The 26,883-nt window shown below is 42.5% G+C and overlaps 2 protein-coding genes across 6 annotated transcripts in view; one reads left to right on the top strand and one right to left on the bottom strand.

Moving 5' to 3' along the window:
* The first annotated feature begins 4,079 nt into the window (after positions 1-4,079).
* YBX3 (Y-box binding protein 3) lies at positions 4,080-21,241 on the top strand. Of its 3 annotated transcripts, none has more exons than XM_050970157.1 (9): positions 4,080-4,321; positions 8,375-8,438; positions 10,159-10,192; positions 14,943-15,032; positions 15,670-15,792; positions 16,998-17,092; positions 19,174-19,345; positions 20,371-20,471; positions 20,688-21,241. In XM_050970157.1, the coding sequence occupies exons 1-8, from the start codon at positions 4,105-4,107 to the stop codon at positions 20,434-20,436; spliced, it is 861 nt and encodes a 286-aa protein (XP_050826114.1). In that variant the 5' UTR covers positions 4,080-4,104; the 3' UTR covers positions 20,437-20,471; positions 20,688-21,241. The 3 variants fall into 3 exon arrangements, with proteins under 3 accessions (XP_050826114.1, XP_030093769.2, XP_050826115.1); XM_030237909.2 differs by having other exon boundaries at positions 20,875-21,241; XM_050970158.1 differs by having other exon boundaries at positions 17,001-17,092; positions 20,875-21,241.
* A 1,479-nt stretch (positions 21,242-22,720) lies between these two features.
* SYCE3 (synaptonemal complex central element protein 3) overlaps positions 22,721-26,883 on the bottom strand; it is a 46,066-nt gene continuing 41,903 nt past the window's right edge. For all 3 annotated transcript variants that reach the window (XM_050970159.1, XM_050970161.1, XM_050970160.1), the window contains exon 3: positions 22,721-26,478. In XM_050970159.1, coding sequence (XP_050826116.1) covers positions 26,309-26,478 — 170 coding nt within the window. In that variant the 3' untranslated portion in view covers positions 22,721-26,308. The remainder of the gene's footprint in view (positions 26,479-26,883) is intronic.

Below are 26,883 nucleotides of genomic sequence, written 5' to 3' on the forward strand. Positions count from 1 at the left end.
CTCCAGGAGCCTTGGCAGGAGCAGGAACACAAAGCAGCAGGCAGGGAACAGGACCATCATCATCATCACCATTTTCTTCCAGTTTCGTGTCTTTCAGCTCTGGCCTGGAATCCGGTTTTTCATATATCACAGCCAGCCAGGTACCCAGCATTAATTTGCTCAGAAGTTTTTCCTGTGTTTTGCAACACACAAATCCTTGTAGGAGTCCTTTAACTCCTTCCATCTGGAAGGATCCAAAATTGTTTATGAACAATAATTCTTGGGTACCTCAAGTTTGAAACACATCCTCTGTCGTAGAGTGAATTCAATCCAACAATTCCCAAGTCAATGCCAAGCTCTGAGTTATTTTGGGATGAACTGTTCTTCATTTCCCACAATGGAGCAGATGTATATAGATCACCATACACCCACTTAACATATCCAAATGGATCCTTTGACAAATTTTGAAGTATTTTGTTAATTTATTTTGCTTCAAATTCTTGACTAGTGTGATCTCAGTTCACAGACTTCTCTCACTGGAAGTTTTATTTCCCCAGCTCACCTTGGTGCTTCTCAGAGAGGGCTGGGAGGTGCTTGCAGAACACCATGGAAATCAAGGAACAGTGACAGTAACTGTCAGTTCCTCTGCCAGTAACTCTGGTACCTTGTCCCACATCACCTCCCACGGCTTTAACGGGAAATGTTTTTTATCCTTTACCTACTCCTTATGTCTTACTCTGAAGCATTCTGCTTGGTGGAACAGCATTTTGCATTTGACTGCTGGACCCTGCAAATACTTAAACTAGAAACCATTTTGATTCCTTTTAGATTAAAGAATTCACAATACTTCCCATTAAAGTCAGTGTCAGGTTTGGGGTTTTCCCCCTTAATGAAAGTCTTCAAAAAAACCCCAACCTTTAAACAACTCAGTAGATTTTGTAAAACTGCCTCCATTCCAATATCAAAGATGTTCTTTGAGAAGCAGCTCTTGACAATATAAAATGTAATATATATCCCATACTATACTGTTTACTGTAAAGGAAAAGAAAAAGAATTCAACATTATTTTTGTATTAGTATATTATATATACATTATACATATATTACATATACAAATATTTGTATATTATTTGAAAAAAATTCAGTACATGAAATTATTTGAAAATGCTGTATTAAAATGTTAGCTTTTGCAATTGCTGAAACAGAACCTTTCTTCTTTATTGAAAGGGTTTGTTTGTTTGTTTGTTTTCCCCCAAAAATACAATTACAGAAATTGATTTGTATCTGCAAAATGTTTATGCTTTGATCAACAGCACATTTTGTAATTGAAAAATCTGGTAGTTCAATCTGTCTTTGCACTACCTCATGGGATCAGTGTGTCCAGCTCCAGACCTGCAGGCACCTTGCATATCCCCTACCATGTAAAACCTTCATAATCCTGTTTTTCCCCTATGATTTCCCAGCAGAGCCTGAGGCCCCTAAAGAGACACCTTATAAAGATAAAAAGTTCTTAATATCCATAAATCACCAAATAAGCTGTACCTACAGGAGCCAGAATTCTTATGGGATGCTTTTGCCAGCTTTCAGCACTCCAGATTCACTGGGGTTGGTTTAATCCCCACAGGATCCTGGAGAAAGAAGGGAATTAATAATTCTGCATCCAGTCTGAGGGCTACATGATATGTTCACGTCAAGTGAAGAGGATGAAAGGAACTATTGCAAACCAGCTCATTTGCTGAAAAAGGCAGCATCCTGTGAGAGGAGAAGTCTAATTAAGAAATATGTAATTATCCCTACACTTAAGGGTCTGAGCTTCCAGTTTACTTATGAGGAAAGTCAGCCTCACCTAGATCCATGGGAAAGGTATGGAGCAACTAATCCTGGATTTCCAGACACATGAAGGAAAAGCCAATCTCAACCAATCTGTGGTTCTGTATTGCTCTAAGTTCTATAAAATAGTAATTTACAACAAGTTGATGGGAAATATTCAGAGAATGTAGAGAGGCAGAAATTACTTAGCCCATGCAAAAGTTTTTGTGATCTAAGTTGGTGGATTGATTTCTTCCAATATAATTCTTGAAATGACTTTGAATATTGAAGCAGAGGAAATGTATTATAAATTAGCAACTAGAAAAGGAAAAATAAGATTATTCTATAATTTTTTCCATATTAAAATAAAAACCCCAGGGGAAAACATTGCCAATTTTCTATCACAGTATATTTCACAGCTTGTAAAATTTTTTTTTTTTTTTTTTTTTTTTTTTTTTTTTTTTTTGTTGAATGGGTTTTTCAGTAAATTCTAAAATTAACTTGAGGAAGAAAAAAACAGCTTCACTGAAAATAAATGTAATGTATTAAGTGCACATCAGCATCTTGATTATACATTTTCCATAACAAAATTAAGTTATCCTATTGAAATTCAGTCCAATGAGCACCTTCTTAGAAATTTTCATGTATCCTGAAAAATGAAAATGGAAACAGAGTGACATATTCTTAAAGTAATGTAATGAAGACAGCATCAAGGATTCAAAGCTATGGGATATAAAATTTTTCTTTGTTTCTTATGTGTTGAGAGGGATGCAGTGAGAACTGTCATAGCAGCTGGCTTTGCTGTCTCAGGCATGTCTCAGGCAAAGGATGCTCTCCAAAGACCTTCTTTTTAGCTGCAAGAACTTCAAGGAATTGTTGAGAAGTGGAGATCAGGAGGGCAGATAAAGGAAAAAACAAACAGGACCGTGCCCTTGAGTGTTCAGGTATTCAGAGAAGTAAGGAAAAGCTTTGTGTGTATAGAAACACTTTATTTCCTTGCCTGTGGAGGAAATGGAGAAGGCCATGTCCCCGACGCTCCAGTTCAGGCATCCATTTGGGAGAAAATGATGGACTAAATAGGAGAATGTGGAATAAAGATGGGGTGCTGGTGAGTGCAGACTGCAAACGAGAGTAGAAACATCACCAAAACTACACTCGTGGAGGCTGTACAAAAACTGGGAGAAGGACAGGGAAAAGGAAGAGGACACAGGCAACAAGGCGAGAGAGAGATACGGGCAGTGGCAGCGAAATGAGGCAGCAGCGAGACAGCAGCGGTGAAAACGAAATGCCGTGGGAGGGCGGGAACTGGAGGACACCCGAGGCAATGAAAGTGCCGGCGGGAGAAAAGTGGGAAGAAATAGGTGTGACCACGCCAATGCACACACCCCGCAGCCCCTCAGCGATCCCCGCGCTCCTGCCTCGGCAGCGCGCTCCTGCCTCGCACGGAGCACCCGCGCCCCGAGTCCCGCCCGCTGCGCGCCCCCGCGCCATCTCCCTCCAGCGCCGCGCCCGCGCAGCGCCCCGAGCGGGGCGGCCTCGGGGACCAAGAACAGGGACACACGGGCACGCGGACATACAGACACCCGGATCCACACACCTGCACGTGTAGCCACGGACAGGCACGGACAAGCGGCCGGAGAGCGCCCATCCACGCCGTGCGATGCTATGTCCCCGAATCACGGAATACGCCCCGCGTTGGAAGCGACCCACAAAGATCATCGAGTCCAGTTCCCGGCTCTGCGCGAGACCGTTCCCAACAATCCCACCCTGTGCATCCCTGAGAGCGCTGTCCAAACGCTCCTGGAGCTCTGGCAGCCTCGGGGCCGTGACCATCCCTGGGGAGCCTGATCAGTGCCCCGGCACCCTCTGAGGGAAGAACGTTTCCCTGATATCCACCCTGACCCTCCCCTGACACAGCTCCAGCCGTGCCCTGTGTCCTGTGCTTGGACACCAGAGAGCGGAGATCAGTGCCTGTCCCTCCGCTTCCCCCCCATGAAGAAGTTGTAGATTGCACGCAATGAGTTGCAGATTGTAGATTCTCTCCTCGTGCCCCGCAGTGCCGTGCCGTGCCGTGCCGTGCCGTGCCGTGCCGTGCCGTGCCGTGCCGTGCCGTGCCGTGCCGTGCCGTGCCGTGCCGTGCCGTGCCGGGACGCACGCCCGACACCGCCCGCTGGCTGCCGGCGCGGCCCCTTTAAATGCTAATGAGGCGGCGCGCGTGCCGCGCCGGCCCCCGCTGACTGTGTTAAAACTTCGGCGGGGCCATTTTGGGGCAGTAAGACCGAGCGCGGCCGAGCATCCGACATCTACGCCCGGCACCATGAGCGAGGCGCCGGAGACCAGCACTGCCAGCCCTGCGCCCGCCGCGCCGCCCGTCCCGACCACGGCTGCGGCTGCTGCGCCGCCCGCCGTCCCGGACGCCGCTCCCAAGAGCCCCGCCAGCGCCGCCGCGCCGGGTGCGGCTGTTGCTGAGGCTGCCCCCGGTGCCGCCGCCGCAGCCACAACCGCGGCGGCCGAGTCGACGAAGAAAGTGCTGGGTGAGTACCGGGCCCCGCTCGCAACTTCGCGGCGCACCTGCAGCGGGGCACGGGGTCCGCCGGCGGCCGCCGCCCGGGCCAGCGCGCCCCTCCTCCCCATTCCCCCCCCCCCCCCCCCCCCCCCACCCGCAAGTGAGTCAGGCCGGGCCGCCTCCTCCCCGCGGGCCGGGGGAGCCTCGCGGCGCCGGCCGTGACGAGCTCGGGAGCTGGGCGGGAGCCCGTGTGTGCCTCATCGGCCCCGAGCGTGCGGGACAGCGAGCGCGGCACAGCCGGGCTCAGCCCCTTCCCGGCACCTGCTGGCGGCGGTTCCCCCCGGTAGGGCTGCTGGAAACCATGTGTGCCCCTCCTTAATGTTAAGGTCCTGCAACAACTTTTCTATCTATAAAGAGTCTTGATTTAGTAATGCTTCCAGGTTTAGTGGGGTTTGTTTGTTTTGAAGGTTTTTTTTGGAGGGGCGGGGTTTGGTCTTACTTTACTATCAGGAAGAAGGCAAACGGAATGTCATGTTGCCGTCTCTCTGCTCAAGCCCGGTGGGTAGCAAGTGTGACTCGTTTTCATTGCGATTACATAGGATCAACCTGTTGAAAAGGACAGGACTTCAATCTGCAGGCTGCTGCTGATTGGGGTGTACTGTTTCTAACTGTAACTTCTGAGGGTTTGGTAAAGGCAAAGTTGAAGCTGACTTACACTGTAGAGTCCCAGATTTCCTTAAGGATACACAGGACCTTCTCTTCTGAAGGGGAGAACTGAGGTCTTGCTGCGAGAAGCCAGGTAAAGGATTTCTCTGGGGTGGAGTTAGGAAGAATTCTAGCAAAGCAGAGCTCAGAGGCACAGCTTGTGTGATTTTTATTTATTTTTTTCCCCGTTACCTCATTTGCCAGTAATTAGTACACAGGAATCAGCACATCCATATCTGCTGGTATATCTGGCTGCTTCTTGCCTTAATGTGGCTTGTTTCATTCCTGGTAATGCTTATATCTTGTTCACCTATTCCTATTGCTCGGAGAGAAGGGGTGGGGGAAAGTGAAGGTAGAAGTGCCTTTCCTGAGCTAGCAGGAAAATGAAAATGGTGATGATTTTGCAAAATGGCCTTATTGCTAGGCAAGCTTTTTATTAGGAATGATGAGGAAAAGGATCACTGTAAATACTAATTGAAATGGACTTACATTAAAGTCCACCTCAAATGTCCCTGTTAATGGTCACCTGTGTAGTTATGTTCCCTTAAGCCTTCTTTTATAATGATCCCATTAGAAGCAAAATCTTACGCTTGCTTGAGGCATACAAATGTCTGACTTCTAGGAATATGGGTAAAGGTTACTCAACTTTCCCTTTTTGCCTGGTCACAGGAAGCTTTGGCTCTCCTTGTTAAAAGGCTATTTGGTCATGGGTAGGAGTGGCTGGTGATTGTTTCCTCTGATAGTGTCAGAGGACAGCATCTTGTAGAAATATGTGGGCTTCCACTTGCTGGTGGGATGTATGTATGTCAGCACATCAACTGCCTCCTGTGACTCATGAGTTTAGCTGGTTACTGTGTTTTCCTCTGGGCTTGTCCTCCTCTTTGCCAGACTTCCCTGCTCAGGCTTACTAGTGACTGTGCCATGAATGTTCAGTGTCATGCTTTTGTCTGAGGTTCTTTTGGCCCACAATGATACTTAGGGAAGACTGTTAATGTGTGCAGGGAATAGTATTTTGCTAGGACACTGTTTTAGGGAGAATATGTTGGAGTCACCCGCATGGAACAATGTTGTTTTTAAACTGTGTGCATACTCCTCCACTTAGCAGCAGCCAGCTGGCCACAGAGTGAGTTTTGACTGCCTTTGCTTCCCCAGCCTCTTGACTCCTCTGAGGGTTTTTGTCATGCTTCCTTGGCTTTTTCCTAATCTGGTTCAAGTAGGCTAACAGATTCCAAAGCTGTTTTGCAAAGGAGGGAAACAGTGGTACTGGCATTGTTTCTCAAAGCAGGCTGAAACCTGCAGGTACCATTGGCACTATTTCTGTGTTCCCCCATCCCCTCCTGCTGACTTGTGTGAGTGTAGGGAGCTCCTGTAGCCAATGCCATTGTGGTAACAGGAGGTGTCTGTATGTGGTAATGTCCCTATGAAACTAAACCTAAAAGCACAGCTATAAATACTGGCGCTGAACACTGTTTACTGAACCGGTGTTTGGCACTGAAGGAATGTTTTTCTGTTCTGGTAAACAAGAATTCTTGGGAATGCATGCTGTACTAGGCAGAGTCCTTTTTTCTAGGTGATATCTCAGTCATGTTAAGACTTCACTGCTTTTGAATAAGAACATTTTCTACTAACAAGTATATTAAAGAAGACCAAAAACATCACTTCTAAAAGGACAATGGGAAAGGCCTGTTAGTGACAGTAATAACAGCAGCAGTGCTACAATACACTGCTGTTGTCAGGCGGTCTTACTTGAGGGGTGTATGAGAATGGCAAGACTCCATGAGCCCAAAGGGATGGCTGGCTCTGTCATCTCCTTGTGAATGTTTAGAAAAGAATTCAGGTGTAGAGTAAATGAAGGTAACAATTTACAGTGTGTTCTTGCCTGTAGCAGAGTGGTGTGGACTTCTAAACTGGAGATTCTCTAGTTTGTTTTCCTTTTTATTGCCTCTTGAGTTTTTGCCACCCCCAAAACATGTATGTGAGGTTTTTAGCAAGAAATTGTCTGTAGATGACTAGACCCCTTTTCAGGTAAGTACTGCACAGGTTGCTTAAGTATCTGTAATCAAGCTGTGTTAACAAGTAACAGCTCTTAAGTTATAGAGGCTAGAATTCTCCTTTAACTAGGGGTTTGAAAAGTACAGGTTGATGGTGTCCATCCAGTTGCTGTGAGGTAAGGAGAAGTTGAACTGCCTCCATCATTGTTGAGTTCCTCCTACACATTCCTACAAGTTGGAGAAACAGGTTTTGTCAGGTCCTGTAAGACACTGCAGTGTGGCTTCTAAGTAGATGCTCTTTTGCTGTTGAGACAGGCGCTTGCCTTGATACTGAAAGTCATGGAAGACGAAGTTGGTCACTTTGTAACTAAAGAATTGATGCCTGGAGAGGCTAACCTGGAGCAGAGGCTAAACAGTGTTAAAGGAATAAAACAGGTATTTATTAAACGGCCTTCAAAGGATACACCCTGGGTAGTACAAGAGCCCGGCTGTGGCTCTACCCAAGATGTATGACTAGTCACGAGTTTTCACACTTTAATAAGTTCTGGTCGATTTACATATTGGGATTAATTGTCCAATTACAGCTTCAGGTTATGAAGTCACATCCTCTCACATTGCTCTTGTCAATTTGCTGTTGTTTGTACTTTTTGGGCCTGAAGCTGCAACGCTGGAAAAGGATTGTTTTGTCTAATTCAGCTGTGAAGAGAGCTTGCTAACACTTTATATGAAGTTCAGAGTTACTAAGACACTACAGAATCTGAAAAATATGAAAGCTAAAACTTACGGCATCACAATCACAGATCATCTTAGCAGTAGGACTAAAAAAAAAAAAAAGTCTTGTGGGGTTTTACTTGGTTAGTGTGATGCTGACAATGCAAGAAGGAGCTTTTCCAGAATAAGGATGTGCTGCCTTTCCACTTGAGAGGGTTGCACAGTACTTGATACTGCTTCTTTAGGCAGTTCTGGTTTCCAAGGAAGAAAGAAGGGTAACTGTAAGTAAAAAAGAGGAATTGTAAACAGTTTCCTTCAGCTGTGTTTCATGTCTAGCAACTAACCTGAAGAGAACTGATGAACTGTGGTGGGATTTTCAGCTTTGCTGCCCATTTCTAGGATAGGGAATAAAAAAAGGGGTGGGTGGTCTATTCTGAAAATAGAGCTAGGTTTTGTGCTGTGTGGTAAACCCTTGACTGAAGAATAGTGTGTTAAAGCACTGTGTCTTGTTACTGCATTAGAATGAGCTGAACTGGGAGATGAGGGCACACTCTGTGAGTGTTAAGGGAATGGAATAAGTCTGGTTGCAACTTCATATGCAATTATAAAAGTATTTCTGTAATATCATTGTAGTTTCTTATACTTTAGATTAACTACTTTAATTTTCTTTCCAGCCACCAAAGTTCTTGGCACAGTCAAGTGGTTCAATGTCAGAAATGGATATGGCTTTATCAACAGGTATGTTTAAATTCTGATAGTTGTATTTATGCTGTACTAAGACTCGTAGAACACAAGATAGGCCATGTATTACTGATTGTAACAGAGACCTCAGGATCTGACCACAAGCTCATGCAGTTGATAGTTTGCTGTGTGCCTGGCCTTAGCTGACTTTCTTTAGCACCTCAGTCCCCAATCAAAGGTTATGTGTATGGGGAGAAAACAGAAAGGGTCAAACTCTACAAATTTGGTCTGTTACCTGTTTCTCATGTTTACTTCTACTACACTCTTAATGAGCTACATATTCTTTAGTGACTGCCTAGCTTTTCCAAAGGCCTGAGAAAGGTAGGAGGATGAGGGGAAATACTTTTGGGTAAACTTCAAATGTTAACTGCTTGGTCAGAATACCTTCTGTGGCTATTCATTGAGATTCTCTGATAGTATCTCACTGAAAACTTGCCAGTCCTGGGTTTCATAGAAGTTTTCTCTTTGTGTCTTTTGGTTTTTTTCCCCTCTTCTCTGGGCAGAAAAAACCCTCTGAATAGCATTGAGAATCCAAACAGCTGTAGGTTAGATTGGTCATCTGTAACCTTAGGTGCAGAAGACCCATGCATCCAATTTACTGGAGGAAACACTGTCTTTTAAGGCTGAAATATCTTTGTGGTTGAGAGGCTTTAATGTTTTCTGTGCTTTTTTGAGGAATGAAACTGCTGCATGCTGAGCACTTGTCTTCCAAAAAACATACCAGACAAGTTATTTCATTCTGTAAGTCCTCGAGCTATTACACATCAGGCAGATTTGGGTAAGTTGGACAGTGCAGAAAGGGGTAGAAGACCCCACATTCATGGATCTGAAGCTAGTTGTGGTATTAATCTCAGTCTCTGGAGGTTATTATCCAGTGTTACATAAGCTTAGAAGAAGAGTTTTAATTAGGAAGTCCTCTTAAAATCTGTAATAGCAGTTGATGTAAGAGCCTTCACCTGGTTGTGGTGTAATAACTTGTTAGCTTTCTTCCTATTGTGAAGTCTACTATTGCTTCAATTCAGGACAACAAATTTGGGATTATGCATTATCTTCACAAACTCTTTGACCCACTTGTTGTGTTTGCTGAGAAGAAATTGAGTGAACAGATGGCAGGGCTTAGGCTCTTTTTTTATTGTATGGGAACACAGATTCAAGGTCTCAGACTTATCTCTGTGTTTTGTGTGTGGAAGCCTGAAGTGTCTGGCCTAATCCAGAAAACTTCACGTTCATGTCTGGGTCTTCCTCCTTTGGACTCTCCTAACACCTCTTGTGCCTCTTTGCTTTGAATTTCACTGAAAGGAGATCTCTGTTAACAGCTGGGGCAGGTCCTGTTGATAGTCTTTTTTGACCTCTGGGGTAACAGCTCAGGTTGCAGTCCCTCTGGAAGTGTTTTTTGGGAGTTAGAGTAGTGAAAAACAAGCAGTCCAGTCATCATCTCTGCCCTGCATAAAAGAAAACACGGAATATTTGCCAGAAGATTACAGAGAACCTCCCCCATCCTCTCATGCTTTTGAAGGCCCAGGAACCCTTTCTGTTCTCAAGCAGATGATGATAGAAGTTCAGAGCAGGGTTTTGGTAGCATAGGTTTAGACAGAATGTATGGAATTCAGGGCATGTTCTACAGGCTGGGAGAAGGAGGGTTTCACTTGAAAAGCCGGGAATTTCTATTAAAGTCTCTTTAGTCTAAACTCTTCCACTTCTCACTTTCTTTTCACAGAAACGATACCAAAGAAGATGTGTTTGTTCATCAGGTAAGACAGCAGGAGTTGTGCTTAGACATGTGTGCTATGGTAGGTTTCTAATGCAGCTTCCTGCAACAGCTACGCAACCTTGTCCTGGCTTCTCCTTAAAATATTTTCTGAAGATAAGTTGAGTGGATGTGTATGTTGAAATTTTCAGGGAGAAATGTTAGGTTGTTTTCCTTCTCTATGAAGGGCTAGGTATTTTAACCCTTCTTAACCCTTTTTGTCTGCTCTAATTTAAATACTAAAGGTGAGTTTTGGTGTGTTTTTTGTTTGGTTGTCTCCCCTTGGTGAGATGATTCCTCTGTGAATACCTTGCTGCTGTTGTCTCTTCTTGCCCTGTTTCTTCCTTGTGCCTTCCTACCCTCTTTACTTGCAGGTCTGTTCTGTCTGCCCTCCCTGGTATTGGAGAGAAAGTGATCTAGTCTGGCTCTTGACCAGCCTGGGTTGCCATCAGCTGTTTCTGCACAAGGCAGCTGCTCTTAGGCAGAAGAGGAGGAAGGCTGTGTGCCAAGTATGCCCAAGCAGAGAGAGCTTGCCCAGCGGCTTGTTATTGGTTAACTTTCCTTGAGCTGTCAGGAGGCCGTTCTAAGTTTATACCGTGACTCTCAGGTTGCAGGCAAATAATGGCAAGACAGGATATGCTGTCTCCATGCTGATGTCAAATGATTGGTTGGCTTAGATCTGGTTTTGCATCATTTGCCAGAAAGTGCAATCTTGCCCCTTGAGTTTGTCCCATGTAAAATGTCTGCAGGCTCGTGTGATCATTGAAAGCATCAGCTTTCTCTGTGGTGTGACAGTATTTCTATCAAATGTAACCAGGAAGTTTCTTCCCAGAGCTGGTCAATGAGAATGAGGATATGTACATATATCCTTAGCTGGTGAGTCAACATTGAGAGTTAGTTTAGTTCTTGTGTCTTGATGACTAAATAGTGGTAACTGTGGTAACAGTGGTAACTGTTTCTCTGGGTCATAGGATGTACACCCATTATCTGAACCTGGCTGGAGCTGGAAGGGGATAAATCTAGTGCCTGTTATGAGAGAAAATGATGTTGGAAAGTGTGCACAGTACATGTTCTTGGTTCAGCTGGTGGGCTTGAGAGCAATAGCTGTCAACGCATAGATGGAATTTTGATGGTCCTTTTCCTTCCTTAGCAGCCTGTGCTGTGGGCATGCTGACACATCTGTGGTGTGATATGATTGTGTCCAGGGGAGGGTGGGAACAGTTCTGGAAGAGAAACATGTTCTGGATAGGCAGCACTCCTTAAAGACAAACGAGGTTTCCTTGATACTTGTGAGACAATATCCTGGGAAATGGCTGTTGTGCTGATGACAGATAACATGGATCAGTGTTACTCTCCTTGGGAGGGCTGCCAGCTGAGACCCAAACAGAAAGGTAGTGTTATCTGTGCTGTTTTGTCTCCTTCACCTACAGAGGAGATTATTCCCCTAAATGTAAACTGGTGAGTGTGTATGGAGAGGGGTGGGCACTTCCCATCTCCTGTGGCTGAAGTCCGTTTGGTGTGAGCAAAACTGGCTTTGTTTCAGAAATACCACATCATGTGCAGGCCTGCATCAGATTAACCCTCTTGGCAGGCTGAGCATGGCAGGGTAGAGGCTTCTAGTGCTGCTCTGGCTTGGCAGCAGTCAGATGTTCCTCATCCTGTACATGAATGTGCTCACTCCCAGAGCCTGGGACATACTGGCCAGAGCTCCTGATGAGGCTGTCTGAGGAGGGAGGCAAATCCATGCTGTGAGCAAACATCCTGCTTCAAGCTTCCTCTGCACTGATAGTGCCTGCTCTGCCCCTCCCTCGTGCCTGGGAGGGGCTGGATTACACTCCTAATCCCTTCAGAATAAGGCTGACCTAGTTGAATAGATACAGCTTCTCCCTGCCTCCCCTGCATGGAACGGACAATCTCATGATTGGAATGGGGGTTAGTGCTTGGTGTCTGGCTATTGGATGCTATTTATAACTAGTACAGATTAAAATGCTTTTCTTTTTAGGGCATGCATGGCTTGCTTTGAGTTAACCCTTTGTCTTGCAGGGGCCCCGGACAGTGTTTTTCAGAAGGGCAGCTCTTAATTTTGCATCTCTGTCTGGTTGGTTGGTGCAAGGTGCTGTCCAGGGCAGTGTGTCAGTCAGCTACAGGTGCTGTGAGCAGAAGGGATCCATCTGCTTCATGGGCTACAGTGTGTCTCACAATTTAACAACAGGAAAAGTGTCAGCAGCCAGAGTAGTTACATTTAATTAGGTAGAGTTTAAATCAGCGAGCTGTGAAGAGGAGTTAATCTTTCTCTTCGCTTCACTGGACTGTGTTGATCATGCACAGCATGAAGTACCTGCACCAGGAATAAGTGTAACAAATTTTGGCTGTTACTGGGACGATGTTGGATATGCTGATGTGGTGGTATGAGCATATGGAAAGAACTCTTTCAAACAAGAACCTGAACTAGCTCTGGAGGATCTTCTGGTTGCCTGTTCATCAGTGTTCCCCCTGGGAAAGGAAAGGCTTTGTTGTTGTTTTCTGTTAATATGAAACATCTGTCTTTTGAATCAGAGAAGCTGGAGCCGGCAGCATGCTGGTAAACAGTAACAGAGAGAATAGTGCTCTCTTCCCTCTGGATATACAGAGTAAAAGTCTTTTCATCAAGCTTAAAGCTTAGGCTTGTTAGAGGTTTATTTCAGTGATCTTTATCTGCAGCTGAAGTAGTAAAGCTTTAGAGTTTCTACTTGGATTTCTAGGATTTACTCAAAGTTGTCCTGATTGCCTTTATAAAACAAGCTCCAGCCTACTGCAGCCTCTACCTTCTGTTGGCAATTGCAGATCTGGATTCTTGATGCTTCTGCCCATAAAGCTGGGAACAGAACATGTGGAATACTGTTGCTTTTATCTTTCAGTATGCTTTTTGAAGGATATTTGAGGAGTTTCCTCTATCTTATGTGTACCCTCTGCTGAAAAGAAATTTGTTAGTCCTTTCTTCTTCTGCACTTACAGGGAAAGGGAAGGAGTTTGAAATACAGCTTATTGACATCTCTGTCAAATGCAAAACACAAGTCTTAAAAGTTTTAGTTGTTTCAGTATAAATAATACTAAATCACTAACTTTGCTGCAGATTAAGGGTTTTAGTACTAGTATATAAATTTTATGGAAAAGCAAACACTTTGATCTGATTTTTAGACGTGGGACAGTTACACTAAAAAGTCAGCAGAAAGCAAACAAAGTTGTTTGAGATAATTGTGGAGTCTCTACTTGCTAAAGTAATCCCCAAAGTAATTGACTTGAACAGCTCATTCTGTTTCTGTATTTAAAAACCCCAAACCTCTTGGAATATTTTTGCTTTGACAGTTCCAGTATGTACACTCTTGCATCCTTCCTTAGGCTGTTCAGGGGTGCTGCAGGATATAGGGAAAGGTATGGCTAGAAGGACGTGCCTGTCTGTGGCCTGAAACACAAAGGAGACTGTATTGAGCAGCAAGGAAAGTACGTTTCCTAGACTAGTCAAGATGAGCTTTAAACTGAACAAAGTTTTCCTTCAGTTGGAAATATTTTGGGCTTGTTGTTGACTAAATATTGTTGCTATGCAAAGGTAACAGCTCCACTGATGGTCATTCTGCAGTTTTTCTTGAACTGCAGAGAGACAGGACAACTGGCTCTCCTGTTTCTGCCTTACATCCCATTTCTTAAGCCAGGTTTATGCCGTGTGTTTCCATGTGTGTTTCTCTTTGCTGGCTCTGCAGCTCTGTCCTTCATGCTAACTAAAGGTTCCCACATCAGGAATGTGAATTGGTCTTTAATAATCTAGTGCAAGATAATAATCTTTCAGTGAGAAAATAGCTACTGGATTAGTTTGTACAGTGCATGTCTTGGTCTTTTCTCCCTGGCATCTTCCAGTTTGCAAATCCTTGCCCATTGACTAGACCATAGGCTTGTCTTGATAAAAGCCTTTTGTGTAGTCCTAGAAATACTCCACAGAGTATAAGCAAGGTATTTGTAGCTGAAAATTGCTCCAGGAGGTTTGAGTGTTTCTTGTAAGTCTGAGGAGATGTACAACTGGCTTTGAGCCAAACTCATGTTGTTATTTTTATGTAACAATAATAGAATTATTATTAATAGCTATTATTGTACTACTTCAGGGTTTCTGTCCAGGAGCTAGATAAGATTCCATCTGTCTGTTCTGGTACTATTGTGTTATCACAGACTCACCTAATATTTGGAGTCTCACTTACAGTGCTTAGATAAAATGCTAATTTGTTAGACCAGAGTTACAGTAATTACTTTCTAGTTGCTATGACTTGCTATGATACCATATAGTTAATGCTTCTACAGAAATGCTTGAGTCTTGAGTTCTCTTTAGATGATCTACAGCTCTCCTGATGACTGAAGGCAGGGATCACATTTGCTCCAGTGCTGCCTTGGTACAGCTTGGAGGAAATCAGGCACTGAGTATGAACTCTGTTTATGCAGAGATTTGCAATAATTTCCATATCCAGTGTGCTGGACAGAGGAGATCCTGGGGCAGCAGCTGATTTATGAACTCATAAATAGCGAGAGCAGAGGAGACCTTGAACTGAGTATTGGTGGGCCTGTGAAATAAGAGACATCTGTCTGTTTGAAATACCTTATTGTAGTGACTGCTCTGGTGTGTAGAGTTGGAACTGCAGCAGAGAAATGCTGCCCTTCCCTCATCTGGGGGGCTAAGAATGTGTAAGATAAGTAACATAAAATAATATGTTTTTATTCATCTTCCTTTCAAGACGGCGATAAAGAAAAACAATCCACGGAAGTACCTGCGCAGCGTTGGTGATGGAGAGACTGTAGAATTTGATGTGGTTGAGGGAGAGAAGGTGAGAAATCATGGAACCTCAGGGTGTGGTCCAACAGAGATAACATCACAAAACTTTAGCTGTGTCTTTGATGTCTCTGTCTGATGTGTTAACCACTGGGTTGGTGGCATTCATATAGCTTTTCTGGGGGAAATCTGTTTTTTAAAGGTGTGATTGAGGCTTATTTCTAGATATGTATCAAAACTACTAGGAAACTGCATCCTAGAGCTTTTGGAATCTGCAGCTGTTACTCGAGAGAACATGGGAAGCCTAAAGCCTGCCCAGAAATTATTAACTGAGGCCTATATTGCCCTGAACAATTTGTCTTAGAGTCTGGTAGCTTAATAACTGTAAGAACTTTCAATTTCCTTGCTTCCACTTTCCTGAGCATTTTTTGAGGTTTATTTTTGACTGTCAGTTCCTTCTTGCTTCCTCCTCTGAACTCAGGCCATTGGATAGGATTTCAGTATCTAAACTAATGATAACTCTCTTGATTAAGGGGTTGGGAATAACAAACCTCCTTTTGCCCTGTGCCGGAGACAGTTCCAAGTTACAGAGATTCCTTATGCAAAAAAGCCTCTTTCCTGTTTCATCTTCTCCCTGTAGCTGGTTGTCCTTTTCTCACACCACCCTGACTACCTTTCTTTTGCCCTTACAGGGTGCAGAAGCAGCTAATGTCACTGGTCCAGATGGAGTCCCCGTGGAAGGCAGCCGCTATGCTGCAGAACGGCGCCGCTATCGACGGGGCTACTTTGGCCGACGCCGGGGCCTGCCTCGGAGTGTGAGTTCCATTTCCCTGCATTGCTACTGCCACACACAATACTGGCAGGGCTGTTTCTCACTTGACTGTCTGAGGCACTTCTGATCAAGCAACATAAGTCTCATAAACTTTCAAGTTACGGTGCACAAGGCATCTTGACAAAACCAGAACAGTTTGGTATTGCAAAATGGATAAACACTATAAAGCTGTTGTACACTGAGAGGTGTTCTTTTTTTTTTTTGAGTTCCAAGTCTCTCAATTATACCTCAACTGCTGTCAGATACTACCCGTTCCTACTATCTATCCTAGTTACTTTGGATATTTAGTTATCCTGATCAGTTTTATACATGAGAGAACATCACAGATGATTGCCGGGTTTTTAATTGTGTATGGTCATGGTGGTTAAAATGGCTGTGCAAAATGGGAAGGATATCTGTCAAACTTAAGATAGTCTACTATGGGATATTAGGAGGCTACAGCTTTTGCTTCCTGCTGAATCAGCTGCAGAAGATGCACTTCTGTTTCTAGATATCTTGCTAAATTCCTTCTTTTAAAGGGAAGAATAATACATGAGAAACTCTAACTCATGTAACGTTTTATAAAACAGACATTACTGATGGCTGGCATTTAGAACACAAACCACAAACAAAAATCAAACCAGAAAAAAACACGCAAACCAATGTGCAGCTTTATTAATTAACAACTAAAGGGGAAAGATAACCACTGTATCTCTGAAAGATTGAAAGGACTATGTAGAAAGATAAATTGTATTACCTCACATCAAACACTCTATCTTAAAACTTCTTGATGTTTTTATGGGGGGTTCCCTATGGAATGGGGCTTTGTGTAGAACGTGAAGTGGTCTGTGGCAAATTTGTGTTATGTCTTTGTTAGCCTTTCAAATAAAGAATTGTCCTGATCTGTAGCTGCCTTGCTGTAAGGTGTACCCCTTACAGTGCATTTCATGTAGTGAAATACAGTTAATATGTATCAGAGAGAATGTTTCTAAGAGCAGCTTCTTAGTCTGTGAGGAGCAGGGGCAGCATTGATGGCTCTTGTTTTGTCCTCATCTTAAATTTGCCCAAATTTAAGCCATTTGAGAATCTGCTGCTTCTTTTTACCCAGTATGCTGGGATTTCTGTACTGATATATTTGTTTTGAGCTTGCATTCATGGTTATGGTTAGTATACTGCCTGTCAAATACAGCACTTGTTTTGTTTTGGTAGCAGGGTGGTGAGGGAGAAATCAAGGATGGGGTCACAGAAGGAGGACAACTTCAGCAAGTGCACAGGAATCCTACCTACCGTCCCCGCTATCGCAGGTCTGTACAGTTCCTCTGCTCAGTTACTCAGATGCTTTTGTGCTCTGTACAGGCTTCCAAGTGTGGGAACAGTTATGCAAGTGGTAGGCGCAGTGAGAAACATTTTAATTACTTGAAATTTGTTTCATGTGCTTGTATGTTCAGAATAATAATGGCCCAGAAAGGGCAAAGAATTCTTAGCATCCCCTTACTTCTCACAACTGAGCAGCATATTGAAGTGAGCTGCTGTGTCCATGTCCTCCCAGCTGAACACTCATACTTTTCTGGATAAGTAATATCTTATACTTTATCTGGGACCCTGCTGGGGCTGCTGGTGGGTGAAAACTTCTGTGTAAGCTGGTAAATTTGGAGTTGCAGCCCAGAAAGCCAGCCATATCCTAGGCTGCAGCAGGAGCAGCATGGCTAGCAGACGCAGCATGGCCAGCAGGCTGAGGGAGCTGACTGCCCGGTACTTGAATGGTGCTTATAAGAAAGGGGCTTATAAGAAAAGATGGAGATTAACTTCTTAATAATGCCTGTTGTGTTAGCATGAGGGGTAATGGTTTTAAACTAAAAGAGATTGAGTATAAATGGAAGGAAGACTTCTTTTACTACGAGTGTGGTAGAACACTGAAACAGTGTTCTACTGAAAAGGTTGCCCAGAGAGGTGGTAGATGCCCCTTACACGGTCAGGTTGGAGAGTGCTCTGAGCAACCTGATCTAGTTGAAGGGGATTGGACAAATGGCCATTAAAGGTCCTCAAGGAGCTAGTTTGTCTGCCACTCACTCAGTTGTCCCCATCGTATTGTCCTTGTTTATCAAGTAGCTTATGAAGTCAAATTCCAATACAGAATTTAGAGATGAACTATGAAAATTATGTAATCCCCATTTTTTTCATGTGCATGTCTGTTCAAAAACAAAAAGTAAGAGGTGAATAACAGTGCAAGAGCAGCAACAAGCTGAATTGGATAGGGATAACAAGATTGTTCTTAATTGTAATGACTTGGCTGTTTCATGCACAATGGATACGTCCTTTTGGAATCTGGGCCTAAAACCACAAGCCTTCCACCTCTAGTTTGGGCTTTTCTGTTTATGCATACTTGTGTTCAATTTGGCTCTTTTATCTAGGACTGTGGGAAATGGGGTACTACTGATGCTTGCTGCTTGTTGGCATCCAAGCTGAATAAATTTAATTCCTGAAAGTCTTCATTAATTTTGGGCAGTTAGAGATAGCACCGTAGCAAGTCCAGTGAGGCTTTTGCACGTCATGTGGGTGAATCACAGGCTGAGTAACTTGTCCATGACTAATGGAAACTTGTGATTTTCTGATGCAATTTTCCTATGAGAGGAATGATACAGCCTATCAGTGCACAGCGCCTCTGTTTGAATTCACAGGTATTGCTTTTGTTTACAGGCACTCAATCCAGTGACACTGGCACTTTTGTTATGTTCCTTTGGAAAAACCTAAATTGGTTTTTGGAACTAGGTAGCTGTGGATCAGCTAATGGGAACTGGATTTTGGCTGTGTTTTGACAGTTTATAAACATTGTTTATACTAGGAATAAGGTGAAATGCTCTTGTATATATCAAGAACATGGACTTGATAGCTTAGTGTTAATCCGGTCCAGCTCACCTGTGACAGGTGCTTTTCCTAACTGGTTAAGAGGGGCAACATGAGGCAAAGAGCCAAGATCCAGGAATGGTTTTCAGGTAGAAGTGAGGAGGATTGCAAGGACTCCACTATTAATTAGGAATAGGACTAGGCTGGTATTTAGCCATGCCAAAGCTAACTCAGCACAATCAGCCTGTGTGGCCACTACTGGCTTTTTTCTTCTGCTAGCCAGCAATTCAAAGGGGCTAGCTGCATCTTCATTGCAGGATAGACAGCAGAATATGATGAAGTAGCGTCAGCAGTGAAGAGACACCCACTTTCCTTGTCTTTCCTTTCCAACCATATGCCAGCCAAACCCTGAAGAGATAGTTTGCTAGCGCTCAAAACTGTTGAGGATGATACTTGGTTTTGGGAGGTTTTGCTGGGCTAAAATGACTGTAGTTTAACCTTTCTTGATTTCGTTTTTACCACCTTTTCCTGCCCCTCTCAGAGGGCCCCCTCGCCCACGCCCTGCCCCGGTGACTGGAGAGGCTGAAAACAAGGAGAATCATCACGAGGCCCGTGCCATGAGCCAGCAGCCGCTGCGCCGCGGCTACCGGCGCCCCTACAACTACCGGCGCCGGCCGCGCCCAGCCAGCGCTCCGGCACAGGAGGGCAAAGAGGTACGGACAGGACAGCGAGCTGCTCAGAGGCATGAGCACCTCTCCTGCCAGGGAAGGCCAGGGGAATTGGGCTGGCTCAGCCTGGGCAAGAGAAGGCCTTGGGGGGACCTCATTGTGGCCTTCAGTGTCTGAAGGGAAAGATGAGGCAAGACAGTTGCAAGGGCCTGGAGTGACAGGACAAGGGGGAATGAGTTCAAACTGAAAGAGAGTAGGTTTAGATTGGATATGAGGGAAAAAATTTTTCCCTGTGAGGATGGTGAGGTGCTGACACAGGTTGCCCAATCCCTGGAAGAATTCAATGCCAGGATGGATGGGGCTCTGAGCAGCCTGGGATAGTGGAAAGTATCCCTGCCCATGGCAGAGGGTTGGAATGAGGTGATCTTCAAGGTCCCCTTCAAACTCAAACGATTTTATGATGATATGTAGCAGAGGTTTTAGTGGTGTGAATGCCCAAGACCTTCTGCCCTGTGTGAGTTTTTAATAAATGTATTCATGTGCTGGATAAGTCTGATGACCAAATCTGACATGCTGATTTCCTTGCCTGCTTCTTCTGACCCTCTTTGAGAATAAGCACCCAATCTTAAAAGGAACTTAAAAGGCAGTGGGAGAGGGAGTGCTTCTGAATAGTTCCTAATTGGAGTCAGACTGTAACAACTATTTTTGAAGTGGAAACAGTTGTGTTTTCCTGCTTCCACAAACCTTAACTCTGTATGTAGCATGAGAGATACTTTTGAAAGCTCTAGAATCATTTCCTGAACTGTTTGAACAAGATAATTTCAGGAAACTGTTTGCAAACACAGATTCTACTTTAATGAGGAAAGATTTTCTCATTCACTGTCTACTTCAGGTGTTCCTTGACAGAATCTGCTGTGTAATACTCAATTACAAGAAATACACTAAAATTTAATATATTCTGGAGATGCATTTTTCTTGATTGTTTTAAAACCTGCATTATGCTGGCTGTACTGCTGAAGGGAGGAAGGGTCAGCCTTTGCCCTCTATAATAAGAGTTTGTTGTGTCTCAGACAAAGGCAACTGAAACACCTGCTGAAAATCCTGCTCCAGTGACAGAGCAGAGTGGTGCTGAGTAATGTCCGGCTGCCCAGGCACCTTTACCATCGCTCAGGTAAGTAATATGGACAGTTCTGTTTCCCAAGGAAAGCAGAGTGGGTATGCTTCTAGGATTCTGGCTACATCCCCTTATGTATGGCTTGATATTTGTGATAAGTTCTGAGAGTACTGTAGAGGCAAACCAAGATACTGCTTTTCTCTTCTTTTTTCCTTCTGCCTCTGTATTTGTCACAAGGTTTTATTTTATAATTGATTGCTTTTTTTTTTCCAGGAAGCTCTCTGGTCTGTATAGTAACAGCATCTGCTGATGAGTTATTTTAGGAAGATCCTCACTATGGACAGGATAAGCCAGTTGTGCTTATCCTGCCTGTTATAATTCTTTTCATTTGACATCTTGTCTATTTATTGAGACAGTAAAACTTAAACTGCATTTTTTTTAACATGTGGCTGTTCAACAGGTGTCCTAAAGTACAACTCAAAAGTAACACCAAAGAAACACACAAGCAATAAATTGTCAACAGTGATGATGAAAGCGAAGATTTGAAATACCAAAATGTAAAAGAAAATTTACCAGCAGCTGAGATCTAGGGAACGCCTACAAGATAAATGCATGAAGAGAGAAAGAGAGCAAGATTCAGAAAGAGCAACCTCCCTAGTTTTAATAGCAACTGTGGAGCTATTTGGTTTTTGGGGTTTTTTCCCTAGAATTTCACTGTTTTGCTAGTATTGATTTTTTTTTTTCAATTTTTCTTTTGGTATCAAACTGAAAAGGGAAAAAAAACAACCAAAGAACTAAAATTGAAATAAAATGCTTTTTTTATTGGATGCTGGTGCTAAACCTCCCAAGTGTGAGTTTTTTTTTTTTTCTGTGCCAGTCCTGTTCACAGCAGGACATGGGGAGGACAAACTTCCGCTTTCCTTGTTAAGATCTTTTTGAAACTGTGCAGCATGGGTGACGTTCCTCACAAATAAAAGTGATTTCAATTACCAAAAAAAAAAAAATCTGGTTTAGAGTGTTTTTTCATGTTTGCTTTTAAAATAATTCATTATTTTAATCTTGTTCCTTCAGCATTTATATGTGAAAGAGAGCAGCCTCTTTGGTGTGTCTTGCTGTATGATACCTGAGCATGGTTATGAGGATATACTTTAATACAAAACTTATGCAAAGAAATCACAAAACAGCTGTAACTTAGTGTTCCCTCTGATCCTTTGGCTCTAATGATGTTTAATAGTTGGGTTTTCCTGTTACTGTCTTGTGGCAGGAGTTTGGGGAATGTGGAGTGAGTTCTGGAAGGTTTTTTTTCCTCATCTGTTTTGCTAGGCTTTTGTGTTGTGTAAACAGTAGAATCCAAGTTTTGAGACTCTGCTCAAGAAGGACACTGTTGTAGTAACTACCACTTTATCTAAGCTTCTGTTTTGAATAATGTTTCACTGGCTTCTCCATTCTTTTTCTAACCAGTAAAATCTCTGTACCTGTGCCATCTTATGTTAATGAGCAAAGTACTAATCTATCTTATAACATCAGTGGTGTTTTAATGTTCCTCCTTAAAATTTGGCTGCCTTTCCATGTGTTAGCAGTCTTCTTCCAGCTGTTGAATATGGATGCATATCTTGTGTCCTTCATTGTCTAGTTCAGCATTTCTCACTGTCTTGCAGTTGCTGTTTGCCAAATCCTAGATAAGCATATTTGTTTCTCAAACAAATAATCCTGTTTATTCTTCAGGAATTGAGCAGGGCATAATTGCACTCAAAAGCTCTTTGCTTCCAGCTTCTGGGAAGCTGAGGAAGGGCCCTTGCACCCTATTGCCTTTGCCCTGGGGACAAGGAGAGTGGTCAAAGGCTGAGTGGTGCCTGAGCTGCACTGCCTACAGCTGACTGAATTGCAGGGGATTAGGAACCTCTTAATGAGTTGTGAAGTGAAAGCCATAGGCTTGGTTGAAGAAGTAGTCTTCACTTGGAATATGAAGAAATATGTCTGTTTTGACACAAAATAAAATGCAATAAGGTGAGGAAAATATAAGTAATGGTACCTTAAAAAAATTCTTAAGCAGGATAAGTTTTTTTAGGCTTAAATTTTACTGCAAACTAAATATTGGGGAGAGGTTGATAATTTCACCATAATAAGCAGATGCAAGATATTAATAAATACTGAAATGTTACTGCAGAACTTGTCATAAAAACTACTTTAACTGCCTTCAATAGATGTTTTTTCCTTGAGAGATTTGATAGTCTAAATAGAATTTTCTTAATCTCTGCACAAATGTAGGTCAGATTGGATCAGGTTAACAAAAGTACCTGAGTAGCTTTTTTTCTTTTTTTTTTTTTTTTTTTAATAAAAGGAGAAAGTGAGGGAGAGATGCAAGTAATGTCCTATCATTGAGTTCTATTTGTTATTTCTGTCCTGCTTCTAGTAAGAATGTTTGCATAAAACAGAAGCCAGTGACTGACATAACCTACTTCATCCCTCAGTTCCCTGGTTATGAAAATGCAAGCTTAACTGTACCGAAGTTTAAAGCGCTTACTAAAATTACATCTTAGATGTCTTGGGCTGTATATAAGTTGTTCCTTTAGTAGGCCTCTTATGCTCTTGTTAGCTGAATTTGCCAGAAAAAAAATATAAACCTGGTGCTCAGAAATGAGGGTCATTTCTCTTGGCAGCTGGTGCTTATGCTGTAAATAAGGGCATGGGTTATTTGCCTCAAGCAGAATTTCAAATGAGAGCTTAGTTGGTATTGTGTTGGTTTAATTTCTTAAAAAAAACATTTAGCTCCATGGATTTTGAATTTGCAGTGTAGCTAATGTGCTGCAAAAACATTCCCTGTGGCTTGTGAACTTTTGAGGAAGATAAAGGAAGAAGACAATTCTGTAGGCCTTCCTTTGTGGATTGTTTAATTTCAACATAATTGCAATACAAGGCACTCATAGCCTGGAGAGATAGGTGTACTTCTGTCTTGGACAGTGCTGCTGTTGTGGGAGAACTACATAGGTGCAACAAGTGCCTTGGAAGTGAAACACCTTCTGTTGGAAAAAGCTCTGGAAATAAAGCCTGTGCTACATAGTTTGCTGTGAGGCCTGTGAAATCAGCTGTGGATGTCCGACTCTGTTACTTGTTGTGGATTTTTAGAGTCTCTTTGCAGATTCTGAGTTCAAAGCCATGGCCTTAGACATCATTCTCCTTTCTGCTGGTTTGGCTTTTTGGAGAACCAATGAGCCTTCAGCACCACTGTGATTCTGTAGAGAGAAAGTCCATGCTCTGACATCCTCAGAGCTGTAGGGAAAATCATCTGTATGAGACAAGTGGCAGTGGGATCCTTCTGCAGATGTAAAGGGGATGAGAAGATTTTGGAGGCCATGTCAAATAAGTGGTAGCTTAAACTTTCTATTTTGTGCTGTTTGCAATAATGGAGCAAGGCTGCTATGATTGAATTTTGAGTCCTAGAGCAGGACAGTGATGCACTGAGCAGAAAATAGATCTTCATGACTTAGTACCACCAGCTGATGAGATGAGTAATTAATATCTTAAGGTTTTAAAATGTGATAGAAAAGAGCTTCATTATATTTTCTGACTAGTGTCAAAATACATTATTCTTCAATGTTTGGCTGTAAGTTTTGACTTGTAAATGGTGACTTCAGTAGGACCACAAAGGTCCTCAGAATTAATCAATTATACACTGCCATTTTCATACCAGTAGTGCCTATGTGATACAGTTCTTGTTCAGAAAAAAGATAATTATTTTAATAGTATGTGTAAATAGATATATTTACATATAATTATATATATATTTATATATAATAAATCTCTGCTACAAATTCAATTTCAGGAAAAATTGCAAGAATCGACTGAAATTTTGCAAATATGCTAAATGGTAAAACAGCTCATATAGATTCTTGAGCCTTTCTGAGGTAATTGGGGCTATAATAAAGAACTGGAAGGCAGTAGTAGTAAATGAAATAAATATTCTAAACAGAGCTCTAGGACATGTTCTGACAAGGCTGAGATGCCTGAGTGTGAAATGTTCTCATTTCAGCCCCCTTTCAGTTGTTTTACACTGGAAAGAAGGGCACAGTTTCAACCAGAACAATTTCCATCAGAATTATACAGGAGGCTTTGTATAAGTCTCATCTGCTTCTTGGTAAGAAGCCGTTAATGGAAACTCTAAAACAGAATATTGAGAGTATTTATGGCTCCACTTGATAGCTCTTGGATAGGTTACTTATGGGCATCAGCCTCTTGACCTACCAACAGGTGCAGTGCATAACTAAGATCAGTAAGTCTTGCTGTGCCATGGATGGTAAAAGCATTGCAGTGTTACACCCCACACAACTGCTGACACTTCTCATCACAGAAAATGGGTGTTGGGGAGTTAAGAGATGTCAGCAATCCAGTTTACTGGTACAGTTATGTGAGCACTAGATGGGGCTGTTACTCCACTTAACTTTTTCTGGAAATTGATGGATGCACCCCAGTGACAGGAAATAAAGGTGTTGCAATGTGGGCTATCTGGATTCTGCTGCAGGCTCAAGGGGGGCTGAAATAGGGTAGATGGTGAGTAATAACCCAGTAAATAATAAAAGATAAAAATAGCAAAGTAAAAATAAAGTAAAAAAGTAATCTTGCTGTATAGTTTTTCTAGGAATAAGCACTGCTGCCTAGCCCCAACTTTGTCTTCGCAGTTATGTGACGATTACGAGAGGAATCTTGGGGAGAAGGGAAGACCTACCCACAGGAAAATCAAATGTAGTGTTCAAAGTTTGTTCTTACCATTTGTATCTCTAGAAATACTTGGTATTAAAAAAAACCAAACACCCGAAGTTAAATTGCCCACATATTTTTTACTTCAGTGAATAAGCATTTTGTCTGAATTTAGATCAACCAATCTCAAAGAAATACACAGCCTAAACACTGGTAAACTTTCAGGCATTATTTAGATGTGATTTAAATCATTACCTCTTCAGAGGTGATGGAGGTGCTCTCATTTGCTGTATCGTGGTTACTTTCTGGTTAAAAGAGACTGATTTTAATAAAAGAGAAAATTCTTAAAACTTATTGCACTGAATTCCATCTCTGATCAATTACTCATTTATGTAAAACCACAAACCACGAGGTGCTGCTCTTAATCCACATCCTGACTAAAGAAGAAATTTTTTTGTCCTTTTCTAATATTTCACAGTAAGAACATATGGAATGAAGCATGTTTTAAAACATTGTTAGTTTGGTTTCTGCAGCAATGCTACCACACTCACTACAGTCTATAATGGTAAAAAAAAAAATATTTCATGCCACTTTCAGAAGGTTTGAAAAGAACCATCTTTCTGGGGAAATAATTTCAAAGAAACGGTTAAAAACCTAATGGAAGAAAATGCAACAACGATAGAAGATCTATCTAAATAATAGAACTATGTAATTGAACACCTAGATGATAATACTAAATAAAACCATCTAAATCTATCTGCAGATCTAGAATTTAACCTGTGTTTCAATTGGGAAAATAAGCAATTTTTCAGTTTTCTTTGAAAGGCAAAGTGCAGTGCCACTAGGCTGGTCTTCTAGAGCACCCCTGCTGCCCATTCCCCCCAGTTTGTTCAGGTTTCTAAGAATTCCAGTTATGCTGACTATGGAGTATGATCTTCCAGGGAAAAGAACAGAGGCTGTGTCAATTGTGTGTGCAAACTCTACAGGGATTACACACACTGCTGCCCTTTACCCTCAACTATATGAAGCAATATGTGTAATCTCATTAAAATAATTCCACAGACATTCACAAATAAGTCATTCTTAGCAAGAGGAAAGCCCATTTCCCCCAGTGCCTGTGAAACCTCCACAGCTGGGAGAAAAAAGGACCTAAGTGATTTTCCAAGGAATGTCATTCTGGCAGCATGACCAAGTTCAATTTATTCCTTTTTTTGCCCTTCACCTCTAGATTCCAGTAGCACCTCTTGCCATTTCTTCTCCATCTGCTCTTTGCACATCAGGCAGATATCTTCCAAGTGCTGCATGGCGCTGGACAGGTCTGGGTTGGCCTGGATGGCCACGCAGTCGTAGGCCATCCAGGTTGCACACACTGCAAACACCACAGGTATTACTATTTTCTGGCGAGGAAAAAGCAATGACTGATTCAAGAAATAAATTCAATAAGCAAGTTCAATTAATAAAATGATATATTATCAGTTCAGATCTCAGAGAAGGCTGGAAAATAAAATGGAAACTGCCTACAGTAATACTAGACTATTTATTCTATTTAAATAGACTATTCAGTATTACTTCTTTATAAATGTCTCAAAATAGTTCATAATGAAAGTACACTGATGTAATTTATGGACACTTCTCCTAAAAATGACAACAAAACAGGTAATCAAACAGAAAGGGTCAAGCGACTGTTTTAAAATATATGAATATTATATAAGGAATCATCCCTCCAGACTAGTTACAGCTAGGTGAGGAAGAATAAGATCAAGGAGATTGCAAT

The sequence above is a fragment of the Serinus canaria genome, chromosome 1A (assembly GCF_022539315.1).
Source record: "Serinus canaria isolate serCan28SL12 chromosome 1A, serCan2020, whole genome shotgun sequence".
NCBI classification, from domain to species: Eukaryota; Metazoa; Chordata; class Aves; order Passeriformes; family Fringillidae; genus Serinus; species Serinus canaria.